This window comes from Lissotriton helveticus, chromosome 11 (genome assembly GCF_964261635.1).
Source record: "Lissotriton helveticus chromosome 11, aLisHel1.1, whole genome shotgun sequence".
Lineage (NCBI taxonomy): Eukaryota > Metazoa > Chordata > Amphibia > Caudata > Salamandridae > Lissotriton > Lissotriton helveticus.
The window spans coordinates 910,065,634-910,081,052 of NC_136072.1; the positions used below are offsets into that span (position 1 = coordinate 910,065,634).

Here is a 15,419-nt window from a genome sequence, read left to right on the forward strand (position 1 = left end):
GGATCACAGGGGCACACCTACACACTACACATTAATACAGTGCTGGTCATCAGGAAAGTGTTGTACAGAATGGAGAGGAGAGGAGTGCTCATCTGAAACTAGTCTGGTGTCATAGACGATGTGTGGTTGTAGATGTACATATCTGAGTTGCAGAAGTCAAGACACAACCTTAACTGCAGTTGATGTGGATGAGCCAATAAAGGTAAGACTCACAGATCTACATTGCTGTTGCTGCATGTTGACTGTAGAAAATGTTTGAGGAAGGCTATCTAAGGAGAACCTGTTCTTACACACGGTTTGTTTGCAGAGTAACTCTTGTACATATTCATCACCAAACAAACTAAACAATACTGCTGTACGTCCATTGTCCTTTAATAGCACTGTACAAGGCGCACAAGGCAAGATAAGGATAGAAGCTGCTTACTTGCAGCAGTTGGGGTAGAGCACTCCAGAGAAGAATTCCATCCCGACAATTGAGAAGGAGTAGTAGAAGATCAAGAGTGTGAGACCTAGGCTGAAAGAAAAAGAAAACGACCAAGAGCATGTTAATGGGAATCAAGAAGTCCCTCCCAACACTGGTTTAAAAATCCAACATTTAGATTTTATATTTAGAACAATCTAACAAATAGCGCAAATAGATAGACAAGACAGATGGGGTGGGGTAATTGCAATGGTTGCTTTAAATTCTCCTTTAGTCCGGCCCCCTACTTGTGCAACAAAGTCTTGCTATTTACTTTTAGTTTCAATGAGGCCTCCACCTTTAGTGAGGCACTAGTTTATCGCCCACCTAGCCCTCGTGGGTGTTTATCTCAGCTGTGCGAAATCTTATGGAGTCTTGCAATGAGTTTGCAAATTTCACCTTAGAAGGAGATTTTAACTTTCGCTTAGAAAAACTTGAGCGCCCAGATACAGCGCATTTGCTTGATTGTTTCAAGAGCTTTGATTTGGTTCAATTGGTGAATAAGTCCACCCAACTAGCCAACTACACTTAGGATGGTATTTGTACGAGTAAACCAGAGCTATGATTTGAAAAAGTAATGCCCCTGGCCTGGCCAGATTACTATGCAGTCTGTTTTAACCAGAATATCACCAATAAAGACATTGGCTTCTCTGATTCCCCGAAGATTTCTAATAAACTTCTCTGGCGGAAATTGGATGGCATAGCTTTTTATCAGATGCTGAATTAACAAAAACCTGAACTTAACGGTAATATTGAAGTTGCTACTGAGAATTTTAACAACTGGTTAGACCAAGCAGCCACGGAGCTGGCCCCATATAAAATTATTAGATGTTTACGGAAAAACCCTACCGCTCCATGGTACTCCCAAGACTTGAAAAACCTCAAACAAAAATGTAGTGCCCTGGAAAGGAAATGGAGACTGGGTTCAAAGAAGAGAAAAGCACAATTCAAAGTAGCACTAGTTGAGTATAAAAATTGATCATGGTGGAGAAATCTAAATATTTTAGGGATAAAATATGCATGGCAAAGGACTCTTCCAAAGAACTGTTTTAAACTGTCACCACTCTAGCCAACTACAATAATTCTCAGCCTACTACTCCCTCGCAGGAGCTTTGCAATAAGTTAACAGAATATTTTAAATTCAAGGTATCAAGAATTTATGATGAATTCTCTAACATCTCTAAGAGGTCTTGTCTAGAGAAGGCAGTTGGTCCCCATCCCTCTTCTCAAGGGAGCCATTCCAGCCACTCATCGCTGGAGCATTTTACCCCTTTTCCCAGGAAAGGGCAGCGGTCTCCTTGAAATGATTAAATCATGGTCTCCGTTTGATCCCTATCCTCCTCAATCTTGCATCTAGCATCAGGGACGGTGGTTGAGCAGCTCACCTTCCTACTTATTCACCTTCCTACTCATTCAAGTGCTAATATTAGGTGTTTTCCCTACAAAGTGGAAGTGGGCATCTATTTGCCCACTGCTAAAAAAAACCAAAAAAAATACACCCTGGACCACAATGATACTCAAATATATCGACTGATCTCCAGATTAACTTTGCCTGCAAACATCTTAGAAAAGGTGCTTAACTCTGAATTAATGACCTTTATTGATACCCTGAATATCTTCGATCCTACTCATTGTTTCGGGCCATCTCACAGCACTGACTCTGCCTTGCTAGTTGCTACAGAGGAGAGTCGTGGACAAGTGGACTCGGGCGGACAGGCTGCACTGATTCTAGCCGCCTCTCAGCTGCATTTGATACAGTGAACCACTCTGTGTTAATAAATAGGCTTGAGAGGATCGGGGTTAAAGGCGCGGCCCCGCGATTCGGAGTTCTTTTTTTCAGACAGGGAAAACAGTGTGGCTCTAGGCGAGTTTACAGCAAAGCACACAAGATGATGGACGGAATGTTGCACAATGGCAAAACATTCACCCCCAGTCACAAATCTGGGTTTAATCCATCATTATTTGCTCACCAAGCCACCCCAGTTCAGACATGGCCATATGCAAATCAGTCTTGAACCTGTGCCTCATGGGAACAGTCCAGACTGAACTGCCAAGCCATGTCTTCCCTGGACCGGAATTTGTGACCTTCATTGGTTACCAGTAACCCAGAGGGTTAAATTCAAAGCCCTTTGTATTGCTCATAAAGCCCTGTATACTGGAGGTCCTGCATTTTTTCAGCAGTACATTTCCTGGCATGTACCAAATCGGACTCTAAGATACAGAACTGCTTAATTAGCAGTGGTCTCCAAAATCAAGAGCTTTATATGGGGAGAAAGAAGTTTTTCGTTCCTGACCTGCAGGTTGTGGAAATCATTGCTTAGTGCACTGAGATTGTAATCTAATATTTCTTTGTTCAGATTTTTTTTTAAAGACTTGGCTTTTCCCAGTTCATTATTAGTAGATCAATTTTTGTTCTATAGAGTAGGAGCCCTAAGCGCCAAGACGCCTCTGCAATTGAGCGCCTTATAAAAAAAAAGTTAAATGAAATGAAATTACATGACATTGCAGGAAAGCCTACTGGAGGCAGTAATGTGTGAGCGAAGGGTTACCAACCCGGACTCCCCTTCTCAGACAACCTTATTTTACCCATAATCAAAATCAGGTACCTGGCCATTCTAGGAAGCAGCTCAAACATAGTGTCTAAGACATTTCTGTAGCGTTTCTTTAACTTGAAGAGTCTACAAGAGAGAAAAAGAAAACAAACCGTTATCTGCAGAGAAATGCAAACCTAGGGCCTCATTTACAAACTTATGACGCACAGCAGTGCAGCAGGCCTTCGCTATGCGTCAAAAAAAATGGGGAGTATCTAAAAGACATTTGAATTATTTTTGTATTTGTATCTACAAGACATGGCACAAACAGCAGCCGTGCGCCAAAGCAGAGCCCCTTGCATCATGTTGCAAGGGTGTCTGTGATGCATGGGGTATTGTTTTTGTGCAGGAAGGAACACCTTCCTGCACAAAAACAATAATTGATGGCATTTTCCTCTTTCTATGTGTGCTGCAGAATGCAGCACTCATTAAAAGAGTAAAAAAATGAGGAGAAATAAAAAGTATTTGTCCTTGTGGTGCCACTCCTACACCTCCCCTGGGTTGGCACAGGAATCCGACGCATTCCCAGGTTTGCAATTCCTCGTAAATCTGGGAATGCTTCAGATTCCATGCGTATTGGATGGGAACACCCAGAGCAACACCCATGGAACGCCCCTTTCATGCAGTGATATGCATGAAAGCACCACAAATTTACAAGGCCATAGAAAGCCACGTAAAGTGGCTTTGCGTGGCCTTGTAAATATACTGTGGCACATTTCGCCACCGCAGCGTCAAAGAAGGGATGTTCTGCCAGCACAAAAGTGCAGCTAGGACCTCGTAAACAAGGCCCCTACTTGGTACCTCCTGGAACAACTAATTAGGTGGTGACCAGGGTTGGGTATAAATCATTGCTGGAGGCTATAGCTCATCATGAACAACATATTTTTTTTAGTAGGTATTTGGCCTTGTGTTCCTTACTAAAGTAATAATCCTGGTGTTTTCAACTTGTCCAACTTCATTTTTTTTCTTTTACAAACTGTTTTTGCTGTTTTCTCGGAGGTGTCCAGAATGCTGAATATTAAGTCTCTGTAAGACATTCTATGAGGTCACAGAAGGCCATAAATAGGAAGTCTGATCATTTGTGACAGGACTCCTCTGTCTTTGTTTACTTTACTTATTAGTCAGGGATCATTAACACAACTCTAGAACATATTTGGATGTGCGTTCTTCTTAAATTTGCCGCTTGAAGTTTGTAATTGTTCAGGAGGAAAAATTACGGCTTTAATTTATTTTACAGATTTTTGTACTCGCTAAGAAATTAAAATACCAGGAATGCCAGAAGAAAACCTGCCTGGTGGCAAACCTAATCTGAAATGATGGGGAGACACAGCTGCGCATGTTCCAGGATAGTTAAAAAAAAAAATACAACCAAAGAGACACGTTTGTTAACCAAACAGAGTAAACGTCTGTACAGTGTCACATACCCATTCCACATACCTGTAGAGCATAATGAATGCTTGTTTTAGAAGTATTTGTTAAGTAATAATTTCTATCTCTTTAGCAGGTAAGAAACATCTCCTTTGGTTCTAGTTAACACTGCAAATGTGCTGCTTGCTTCAGTCACTGGAGTGAACCACGCAAATAGCGTCAGACTCTTTAGGTGTACTTACTCAATGGGGACCTTGTAGTGCTTGATGGCTTGATTTGCTAGTGGCTAATGTCTGGAGGGCATTCCACCTTTATTTAGGACCTCATAAAGTGCAGTAATATACAGAATGTAAACTAGTTTTTATTGCATCCCTTCTTTGAACTACTTTGCAGGGGCCACCTGCCTGACCTCTCCTTCAATACATATAACTTAGACAGGAGTGAATCAGAGGAAAAACCTCCATTGGATTCAGTACCAGGGCCATAATGGAGCACCGGCTACACAAGTATTCTTGTATCAGTTTGGAAGAAGGAAGGCATTGTACTCAACTACAGTCCAGCAACCCTCCTGCAAACTCTCGAGGACACCCAGTACAAAAATGATAATGTCCTGATATACTTCTGAAATGTGGAAAAGTAGGTTCAATCCTTATTATTTAGTGGACAGAAAAACTGGTTCTTGTCCACATTCAAAATAATTCTGCCCATAGGTACTACTCAAGAAGCATCTGAAGTAACAATATGAAGTTTGAAGAAAGAGAAAGGCTTGTTTGGATACAAATAACTCAGAAAAACTGGTACTGAGTCAACATGGTGGAAAAAATGGTCTGTCCATTTGTCATTCATTGACCACTCAACAGTAGGTATGTAGGCACTCTGTGAAAAATAAAAACACCAGGTATGGTTTGTCAAGATTGCCCACTATGAGATTAAAGACTATAAAACAAATGTATAAGGAAAAAAAACAGGCAAGCTAATTGGGAAGTGTGTGCAAAGACCTTATGCGTGCTATAAACAAACATCCATATCAATCAAGTCTGGACACTTCATATGCAAGTAAAAACAACCTAAGTATACAAAGCATGATTGTCTTATCCTTTCATAGTGAGAAGAGATGCTGAAGGCTTACTCTCACTAACACCAATACAGTTAAAAGGCAGTTAAGAAATAATGAGTGAGTGCAAAAACAAATTCGTAGAGATAACTGAAAACATACTATCATAAGAGAAGAAAAACAGTATATATTTATGGGTTGAAGTGGTATTCTTGGGGGGAGGGCACTCCTAATTCACAAGTCCTCTGCTAAGAGGTGTTCCGGGATTTTATAGCTGTACTTTCTAAATCTAAAGTGCATCACTAGTAAAATGTTCAAAATCTAAACTAAACTCACTTTCACACAAGTGACATCCCCAAAATCAAGTGAGAGTTTCTGATCACCAAAACATCTCGTGTGCTTCTTTGTAATTCCAAAATGGCAACAGTCTTAACCTTTTTGCAAGAGCTCCTCTGAAAATCTTACTGTAGCTCAACCAGTTCCTATATAGTGAGAAGAACAAGAGAGAGGGGCTGCGTGCAGGCCTTGGTATTAGAAAGTATGTTCTATTCACAGTCCTTCTGAGTATGGTCTAGGTTTATGACGTACTCTGGGGTTTCGCAGAGAGGACAATTACCATATGATTATCTCTATTCTCCCTGTTCAGGAAATGCAAATGCACATATCAAGACATCTGTCTGTACGTTGTCTAAGTGCTGCTCTAATTTTTAATGCAAAAACTAACTTTACAAAAAAAAAAGGTTTAGAAACAAGCTTGCCAAATAAATACTATGTTTTTGGTGTGAATGTCTGGCTGAAAAAGATTGTACCATAACAGGAAGGCATGTGGCCATCATATACCCACAGCAAGAGCTGGGACATAGGTGTTGATTCTTCACCTAACTGGACAAAGGGGAAAGCTTTCTAAAAGCAACCCTATATGTCCTGACAAGAACACAGATTACCAAAAGATGATTGATTACTTTATTCGATATATATTGCATATCATAAAAGTACATACATTCCAGATATAAAATCACTTAAAAATAGTATATCTAATTCACAAATATAAAAGACAATAAAAAATTCTATATACAATTTTTAAAAAACCTGATAAGGGGACATAAAATACGAGGCAATAATATACATATGGACTTTCTACACAGGCAAGTTCTCGGCTTTGTTTGTGTTTATCAACCTAGTGCGTGTCAGCCAAGCACTTGATAGATACTTTGCGACCCCACATACAATGAACAGAGATGTTGTATCTGATGAGAGGATGCGTAGGGCGACCCTATGGTCACTGACTCCCAGCTCCCTACATACTGGTTTTAACCATCGTGATCTAGCTCTTTGGTATGCTTTACAGGCGAACAGGAAGTGAGGTAGGAATAGCTCGAGCTTCCTAGTGGGCTTATGTTACAAAAATTGGGTAGTTAATGTTCCCCACTTTGTGCTCCTCAGTTCCTCGGCTTGAACCCACTCCCAATAAATTTTCTTAACAACTTGCTTGGGAGGTGGGGACTGAGAGATCCAAAATTCTGCCAATCCCAGGTTCGTAACCAACTGTTTCAATTTGTTATGCCGCTGTATCTTTTTAGCACTATTCAGAACGATCAGCTCATCCAACACCAAGGCATAATTTGCCAGTTCTGGTGTCCTTCTCAGACGCACCCAGAACAGCAAGGGGCAAAGGCGAACTATATCTGAGATTGAGCGTTTGCCCATGTCGTGAAAAAGGGGCTTCAATGGAGTTGAGATGGGGAGGCAAACTAAGTCCCTCAGAAACTTATTCTCGGCTCTAACCAATTCAACTGTGTTCTCACTGCCCCATAATTCAGAACCGTAGACTGCAGAGGCTAACGCCTTCCCTTCGTAGACAGCAAGAGCCGGAGCTATAGGCCTGCTGACGGACATTCTCTGGTTTCTCAGAATTACTCCAGATACTCTTTAAAGGTTCAGGAGCATTTTAGCGACGTGGCGATTCCCATTTCATTTTGTTATTAACCCTGACTCCCAGGTAGTCAAATGCCTCCACAACCTCTAGCGGCGACCCATTAAGAGTGATGTAAATTCTCTTTACTTTTTTTGATGGGGACAGTACCATCAGCTTTGTTTTAGTGGTATTGATGGTCAATCCACGTTCGTCGCAAAACAAGCTAAATCGGTCCAGCAATTTCTGGAGACCCGAGGGAGTTTTGGACATCAGGAGGGTGTCGTTTGCGAAGAGGAGGTTGGGTGTTTTCTCCCCCGCCAGGACCGGGGCATTGGCAGTGTCCTCCCTCAAATGGTCTACCACCCATTAATAAAGCGGGAGAACAATGTCGGGGCCATTACACAGCCCTGGCGCACCCCCCTGTTCACAGGCACCCGCTCTGTTAGTTGACCCTGACTCCCCCATCTAATTCTGGCGTAATTGTCCTGATGAAGTTTGACAAACTCCAGGAGGTACTGCGGGAACCCCATGTCCAGCAGCACCCTCCACAGTTTATCACGGGGCACCAGATCGAAAGCACTCTTCAGATCTATGAAGGCCAAATATAAATTCCCCTTCATGATGGTTACAGATTTCCAATATATAGCGCAAAACCTGAAGACCTGGTCCATCGTTCCCACATTTTGTCGGAAACCTGCCTGAAAGTGAGTCAGTATATTCTCTTCTTCAAGCCAAGTTCCTATTCTGCTAACAATGACCCTGCCAACTACTTTCTGGATAGCATCGATTAAACTAATCGGCCTGTAGTTGGCAGGGTCCTCCCTATTGCCTTTTTTGTAGATGGTCACTACATCAGCGCCCTTCCATGAATCTGGGACAGAATGTCCACGAAGAATTAGGTTCATTAGTAGGGCAATGAAGTCAGTCCATAACTTAGGGTCATGTATAAATAAATCACCCGGTAACCCGTCCGGACCTGCTGCTTTAGATGGGGTTATACCCATAATGGCATCATGAACTTCCCAGGTTGCAAAGGATTCTACAGGTGCATGCCTGTCTATGTTGAATCATTTAGTGCCCCCAAAGTTTGCCCTGTTTCATCCTCACCACAATACAAATTTGAGAAATGGGACTACCATTGCTGCTCGGTTATATGGTTAGGGAGGGGATCTACTCCTCTTCTGTCAAGTTTATTAATCAAATTCCAAAACAGGGTAGAGTCCTTCGAGCAGGCAGCGATCATAAGTTGTTGCCAATGCTCTTCCTCCCAATCCCTCTTTGCCCTACTGATGCAATTATTGTATTCCTTTCTGGCTACCCTAACTGCTAAGGCATCCTTACCCTTAATAGAATTCCCTATAGCCTTTCTCTTTTTCCTACATTCAGCCGTATACCATGGGGAACCCGTTTTGGTTAGATTATTCTTCCTGGGCCCTCTAGTATCCCCAATGGTAAAAAATAAACCAATTTTCTTTATTAGGTTCTTATAGGAATCCGTGAATTTAGAGCTTTGTTCAGTGAGCTGAACGGAATTAAAGGGTATAAGTTCTCTAGTCTCAGCTTCAACTAGTTCTTTCATATTGATTAGTTTGTCTTCTTGGCACATCACCATATTCCATTTTAATTTGCGATTACAATTGGATGGAACCACCTCTTTTGCAGACAGTAAAGGACCATTTGGTGCGTCCCTCCCGTTCCCCCATCTTATTTTCATGCAGAGTAGATTATGGTCACTGTCCTGCGACTGTCTGACTTCCATATCCACTAATCTGCCCCAAGATCGGGTATCAAGTAAAATATAATCGATGCGGGAAGGGCAACTAAGTCTATTATAGGTCATCGCACCATTTAAGTCTGAAGTGGTCCTACCATTCAGGGCGCGTAAATTATGTTCTAATGTTAGTGCATTTAGTTGGATCGCTCTAGGAGTCCATTTCCTAATTGGCGCCAAAGTCAGGGGCGGGATAGAAAGTCTTGAATCCTCTTCGCTACATCCCAAATGATCTTCTTCACTTAGGGGTTCATATGTACAATTAAAATCTCCCCCCACAATAAGATGAGGGGGGGGGTCCCGCTAATGCCACCTCGAGTAATGCTATAGTAGGCGAGGTTTGGCCTCCCGGGGTACCTCTAGCATACACATCAAACAACTCCATAGATCTTCCAATACTAGGGCCCTTAATGGAAATATGTAATATATCATCAGTGGATGAATTGTGCACAGTGAGTGTCCAATTCAAAGCCACACTAATCCATACATGAAGTCCTCCAGATGGGCGCCCTCTCCCTGTACTAATTGCCGGAATAAAATGGGTAGAATACCCATTTTTATACAGGGGGATCATACTCCAGGTTTCCTGGAACATGCAGATCTCAAAAGTATCAATAAATACATTCCATTCAGGATTTTCCATGTTTTTTTGGAAACCCGCTATGTTCCATAAAAGCAGCTTGATCACGTTGGTATTTACGGCTATCCGTCTAGTTGAAGGTTCGGGAGGTGTTGTCTCTACTACTAGCCTTAGAGGGAGTTGCATTTTAGTAAAGTCATTAGTCCTTTCTTCACCGGCCGGGGCCACCTCGGCATTATACACCGTTGCCTCCCCATCTATCTGCCTTATGGTGGAATTGATCTGGTGCTCGGGCATACGATCTGGTGCTCGGGCATAACCAAAAGATATCTACTAACAAACAGTGACATAAAACACCCGGAAAAGCCACATGGGCATGCAAACCCTTCTAAGTGGCCTCACCTGTGACACCGCTTGCACGGTTAGTGGATGTGCTCTAGACTGCGAGTGATTTTGATTACTAGAAGGGACTTCAGAGCCTACCCATTGCTTCCATCGTTCATGGGTTTCATGGTCACACTTGTTTGCTGTCTCCAATCAGGCAGTGCACACTGGCTTCATTTCCTCTTCTATCGTCTGGAGCATGGACCAAATACTTATTGCTTCATCTGGATTAGGGTTTTTCTGCTGCTGGCGTTGCAATTGATGTACTAGTTTACTTTTTAGCTTGCACACTCGTTACATCCCTCATCCCACTCTTGTCGGTGTTGCTTCTTCCCTTTCACCCTCCCTTTGTCTATGTTGCTTCGTCCCTTCCACCTGCTTGCCTTCAGTTGTCGGTGTTGCCACTTCCCTCCCAACCCCACCCTATCATTGTCCGTGTTACCTCTTCCCGCTCTCTCACACCCTCACTCACCATAAGAAGAAAAAAGCACTATGATGTGACCAGTGCTGGCTGGTTTTTATGGTCTGGTTTGACAGGGCAGTTGTCAGACAATTGAGAATTACCAGGAGATGGGCTTTTGCTCTGCCTATATGTTGGGAGCAAGGTGTACATGTTTTGATAGGGCAGACGTTGTGTGCTTCCATAAAAAAAGTGCTTGCCCGCCACATAGTTTGATCATTTCCTTCATTTATCAGGCTGCCTGAGCTTGAACCTTCAGTGTCACACAGATGTCATTGCAAATATAACTAGATAATTGCAATGCTAATAAAGTGTTTTAGATAACTAGATAATTTATATTGTTTTTCTCTGTCAGAAGTGCAGATGGGAAGAAGGCAGTCATTACCCTACATAGATTATTAAGTCTGGCGTGACAGTGTTATTGTCACCTGACCTTTTAACCTACACTAACATTATTCTACCGCTCTTTGCTTGGACAATATCCATTCCGATGGTATTTATTTTTAATGCTTCACATTGCCATAAAACATTTCTTTAAAAGCTAGATCTATTGGCATTGCCAATGCTTGTTTGACAGTTTGTGGGCCTATTTTATGGTCTGGTGGAACAGTTTTTACAGTTGATTTCCCCGATATTGCCATAAACATTGTTTGCGTTTGAGCTTGCTGTAGGAAGTCACTAATACCTTGCAAAACAATTAGACAGCTTGCCATTACAAGTTCGAAATTGCTCCCATTTGTAAATGTGGGTCCATTTTTTTAACCATCTGGTTCACTTATGGGCGCCTTTTTTACTTTAATGCACAGAGCTATTTTCTGATCCAGCTGGATATGATCTGTTGTGAAGCTCTCATATGCCCTTCTGCAAGGTTCGTGCTGTATGAAACTACCAAAAATGTAATGTGGATTCTGCGATCTAATCTTACTCTCCGAAAATAATGGACAAAGAGTTACCCTTTTATGTTAGAATGAGATACCCATCTAGTGGCTGAATTGCACAGTATGAAATTGAGAAAAAAAAAATCAGAGAAAAAAAAAATCAGGGAAAAAATGTCGGATTAAATTGTGAGATGCTAAGCAAATACTAAATTTGTACCAAGTCTTTTTCTGTTCGTTGTTACTTATCAGAGCATCTTCAAATACGTACGTTCATTTTGTGCACCTCATAAAAAGCTATCTGTGTTTGATTTAATAGTCTATAATGTTGCTTCATCTATATTTTACAATCTAGTCCACATACAGTGTACAGAAGAAAATTGACTAGCCTTTTAGTTCACTAACAGCATTGTCATCAGGACAGGGGCAGTAATGTTTCTCAGTGCTTGCTTAAAAGCTCTTACGTTTAGTAAATACTTTTCAATACAGTGATATAATTAAGGTGAAATGCTAAAGAAATACACTTTAAAAAAACATTTTGAAGCCACTTTATCACTGTCCAACTTGATGTTTGTTGAATGGTACACGTGGCAAATATTTTCAAGGTCGATTAGACCTGCACATTAATTAGGATTATCTTCCTATTGACTGCATAAACTCAGCAATGTCCTCTAGAATTTCCTATAAAATGGACACTAGACCCAGTCCACTACCCAAGCATAGAGATGCACAGAAACCCTACAGTCATCATTAATAGTAATTACGGAGTGTATATAGATGTGTTATCAGACAACACTGACAGATGGACAAGACTCAAATTGTCCCTCGCAGGTTTAACTATTATCATGTAAATGGCAGTCTTGTCCTAGCTGCATTATTATTTCTTAAACCTACCAATTGCCTTAACCTGTGCTGTCTTGCAAAACTTACAACAACGGATTATTAGGCCAGCATGTTCAGGGAAACAACCCAGAATTAAATGGTTTATGTTGGTATTACCTGGCGGGCTCCTGATCTAGAGTTTTAAGATTATATTACCCAAGGTCAATTTGCATTGTTGAAATGATAAAAAAAAAGACTCACTTCCCCTTCCCTCAAGTTAGAGGAGAATCTAACCACCATTTGCAGAATATATAACTAACACATATGATTAACAGATTATCACTGACCCACTCTCCATCCTGTAGTTTCTCACATGGCGCTCCTACAATCTTCGCTCTTAGAATCCTTCCCCCTTTGAACTGCCTCTTACAATCGCAAACACAGGACTTCCATCTACGATTCTAGACCTGGATCTCCCTCCCATATGCTCAGATTCTCGCTCATCTTATCTCTGACATTTATCTTTCTCAACTAGATCTCCTTCTCATGCTGTCCCATCATGGTCTTCCTCCCATGCCATCGAACCTGTTTTGCCTTCAATTGTCTTTGTATCCTTCTCTAAAGCTCTTCAGTCACAAAGTTGCTCCCTAACTCCTTGACCTGAAACTCTTTCCTACAGTCCGCTCCCGCGCTCACCTAAGCAGCTGCAGAGGTCTCAGGACCACAATGAAGTAGAATGGCTCCATGTTGAAGGCCAGTGCCATAAGGCCAAAGAAGGCAAAGACAGTGACTGAGAAATCAAACCTAAAAAAGAAAAGAAAGCATCACCAAACAAAAACAGAATTTTACTGTCTGAAGAAACTACAAAAAGGCAGATACTCCAGTCTATACATCCAATCGATAAATTGTCTAAAGGCAACTCCCCCAATCAATATACCTCTTACCCCCATGATTGTCCAGGAATAGTTTTATCTGTCTATACTGTTTATGGGTAGCAACATCACTCTATTTACAATGTGTCTATAGATTGTCAGGGGGCAGCAATATCAGTCTATATACGTGTATAGGAAGTTGAGGTGCTACAGTGATCAGTGCATGGGTCGAGGGAGAGTCTCTCCTAGTAACACAGATAGGTGGGTGGGAAAGAGAGGAGATGCCCCTATAACTCACAGATAGTTTCTGGATCAACATATAACTGTACTATTGACAGCAAACCTACACTGTCTAGTTCATTCTTCTTCTCTTTATTCCCCCTAATCATTGCATTTTCCCTTCTAAATGTACGCTATTTGTTCCATCATCTTGCTACTTTATGCCTGGCATTCTCAACTTGTAATTTCTCTAATGACTTTTCTCTTTTGCCATCTGTTGCTACTTTACCCCACCCCGATTTTATGCAATGTGCACTCTTATTGCATCTCCACATGCCCCAAACGCTGCCTACAGTATCCCAATGAATAGGTTCTGCCATCCTGTTCCACTTTCTCTGTCCCAACTGCAGCTCTGCTTACTCTCTTAAGACCACCACTGTCTGTTTTCTCTCTATATCCCTGTTCCTCCTCTTCTTAGTTGCTCTCTATCTGTCCCTGTTCAACGTCATAATTTCACACTGTATATTCCATCGCAGGAACACCCCTCCCCTTTCTTTTTTAACTCATCTCCAGTCGTTCCACTGCTCACCCCTGCTCTGTCTCACTGATCCTCTGTACTCCTCGATTCTTTTTTCTACTCCATTCACAGCACTTCACATCCTGCCCACCATTTTAGCCCTTGTCCCCAACCAGCCTCACTCCCTGTGATGCAAATCCTATTGCCTAATGTTGCTTTCCTCTACTACATCTACTGCCCCCACCAGCTGTAAGCTTCTCAAAAGCACTTCATATACTCACAGGTTCCAACCAGAGGTGAAATATTCAAGAGGCCCCAAGCCGGTGACCTTCAGGAGCAATTCCACACCATAGACTAGGAAAAGAAAGCAAACAAACTGAATGAGTGAAAATACCTACCCTAGAGGGCAAATGGCTAAATAATTATATGTCAAAAGCAGAGAAGAGTGGAATAAATCAAAAGCTGAGCGGAGACAGGAATCGGTCTGCAGGTGATGAGACGGGGCTTAGTCAATGCGGATAAATAGGCCTACAGGAATCCCAGGGCATATAGGCCCAGCGGACGGTAGGAGAATGTATCTGTCAAAGGATGAGGGGAAGCGGGCACTGCCAGTTGTTGTGAAACAAGAAAGAGAACAGGCCTAGGCTAAGAAGAGCGAGGACCTGATGGGATAGGGGCTAAGAAGAGTGAGGACCTGATGGGATAGGGGCTAAGAAGAGTAGGATCTGTGGAGCTTAGACAAAGAGGTGTCCTTTAGTTGCCTGAGGAGGTTACAGTACAAACAGTTTTAGCCAACAAGCTATATCTGTCCTCCTTTAAGCTCCCACCCCAAAAACACACACAATTTACCCAAGCTTTTAGATATACATACACACACAGAAGGGATGAGTTCTCCGGATGTGACTGACAGAGTCAATTTTAATAAACGAAGCACCATACTATACACTGTGGGACTTACTTGTAAGGAACACAATGTAACTCCAAGGGACGTTTTGCGGGAAGAAATTCCCACCTGGAACACAAATTACAGCAATTATTGATAGCGTAAGACTTGACGAGACAGCAACTGCAGTAAGGTCAATAAGAAGATGGCTGCCTATGAGTCCAGTCTTCTCCAGTAAACCCAATTCCACTCCTTTTCCACAAACCCTAAAAGCTGTTATTTTACTGCTTTAATCATGTTGCATCAGAGGCAGGAAGAAAGCTACACCAACACAATAAAACCTGCATTCCGCAGGAGGATACAATGTGGGGCTTTGCATGGTACATTTAAAGGAGGAATTCACAGATATAGGCAGCATGCTTATATAAACATTGGTGTATTAATTATGACACAATAAGGGGTGGGTTAAGAATGGTCAAAGTAGGTTTATTCTTAAGAGCTGGGTCAGTCAGCTCCATGCTTAACTTTGAGCTAGAACCACATTAATGGACCTCTTCATTCAAGTTGCTTGGCCAACAACAATGGGATACAGCTTAACAAATAACTTTGGCATAGAGACTTACCTCCCAATAGACAGAAGGGATCTAA

The 15,419-nt window shown here is 41.9% G+C and overlaps 1 protein-coding gene across 2 annotated transcripts in view; it reads right to left on the bottom strand.

Moving 5' to 3' along the window:
• TPCN1 (two pore segment channel 1) overlaps positions 1 to 15,419 on the bottom strand; it is a 280,704-nt gene that overhangs the window by 41,928 nt on the left and 223,357 nt on the right. For both annotated transcript variants that reach the window (XM_078667151.1, XM_078667150.1), the window contains 5 exons: positions 14,847 to 14,900; positions 14,170 to 14,242; positions 12,977 to 13,084; positions 3,067 to 3,138; positions 425 to 514 (listed from right to left, as the gene is read on the bottom strand). In XM_078667151.1, the coding sequence (XP_078523277.1) occupies positions 425 to 514; positions 3,067 to 3,138; positions 12,977 to 13,084; positions 14,170 to 14,242; positions 14,847 to 14,900 (397 nt within the window). The remainder of the gene's footprint in view (positions 1 to 424; positions 515 to 3,066; positions 3,139 to 12,976; positions 13,085 to 14,169; positions 14,243 to 14,846; positions 14,901 to 15,419) is intronic.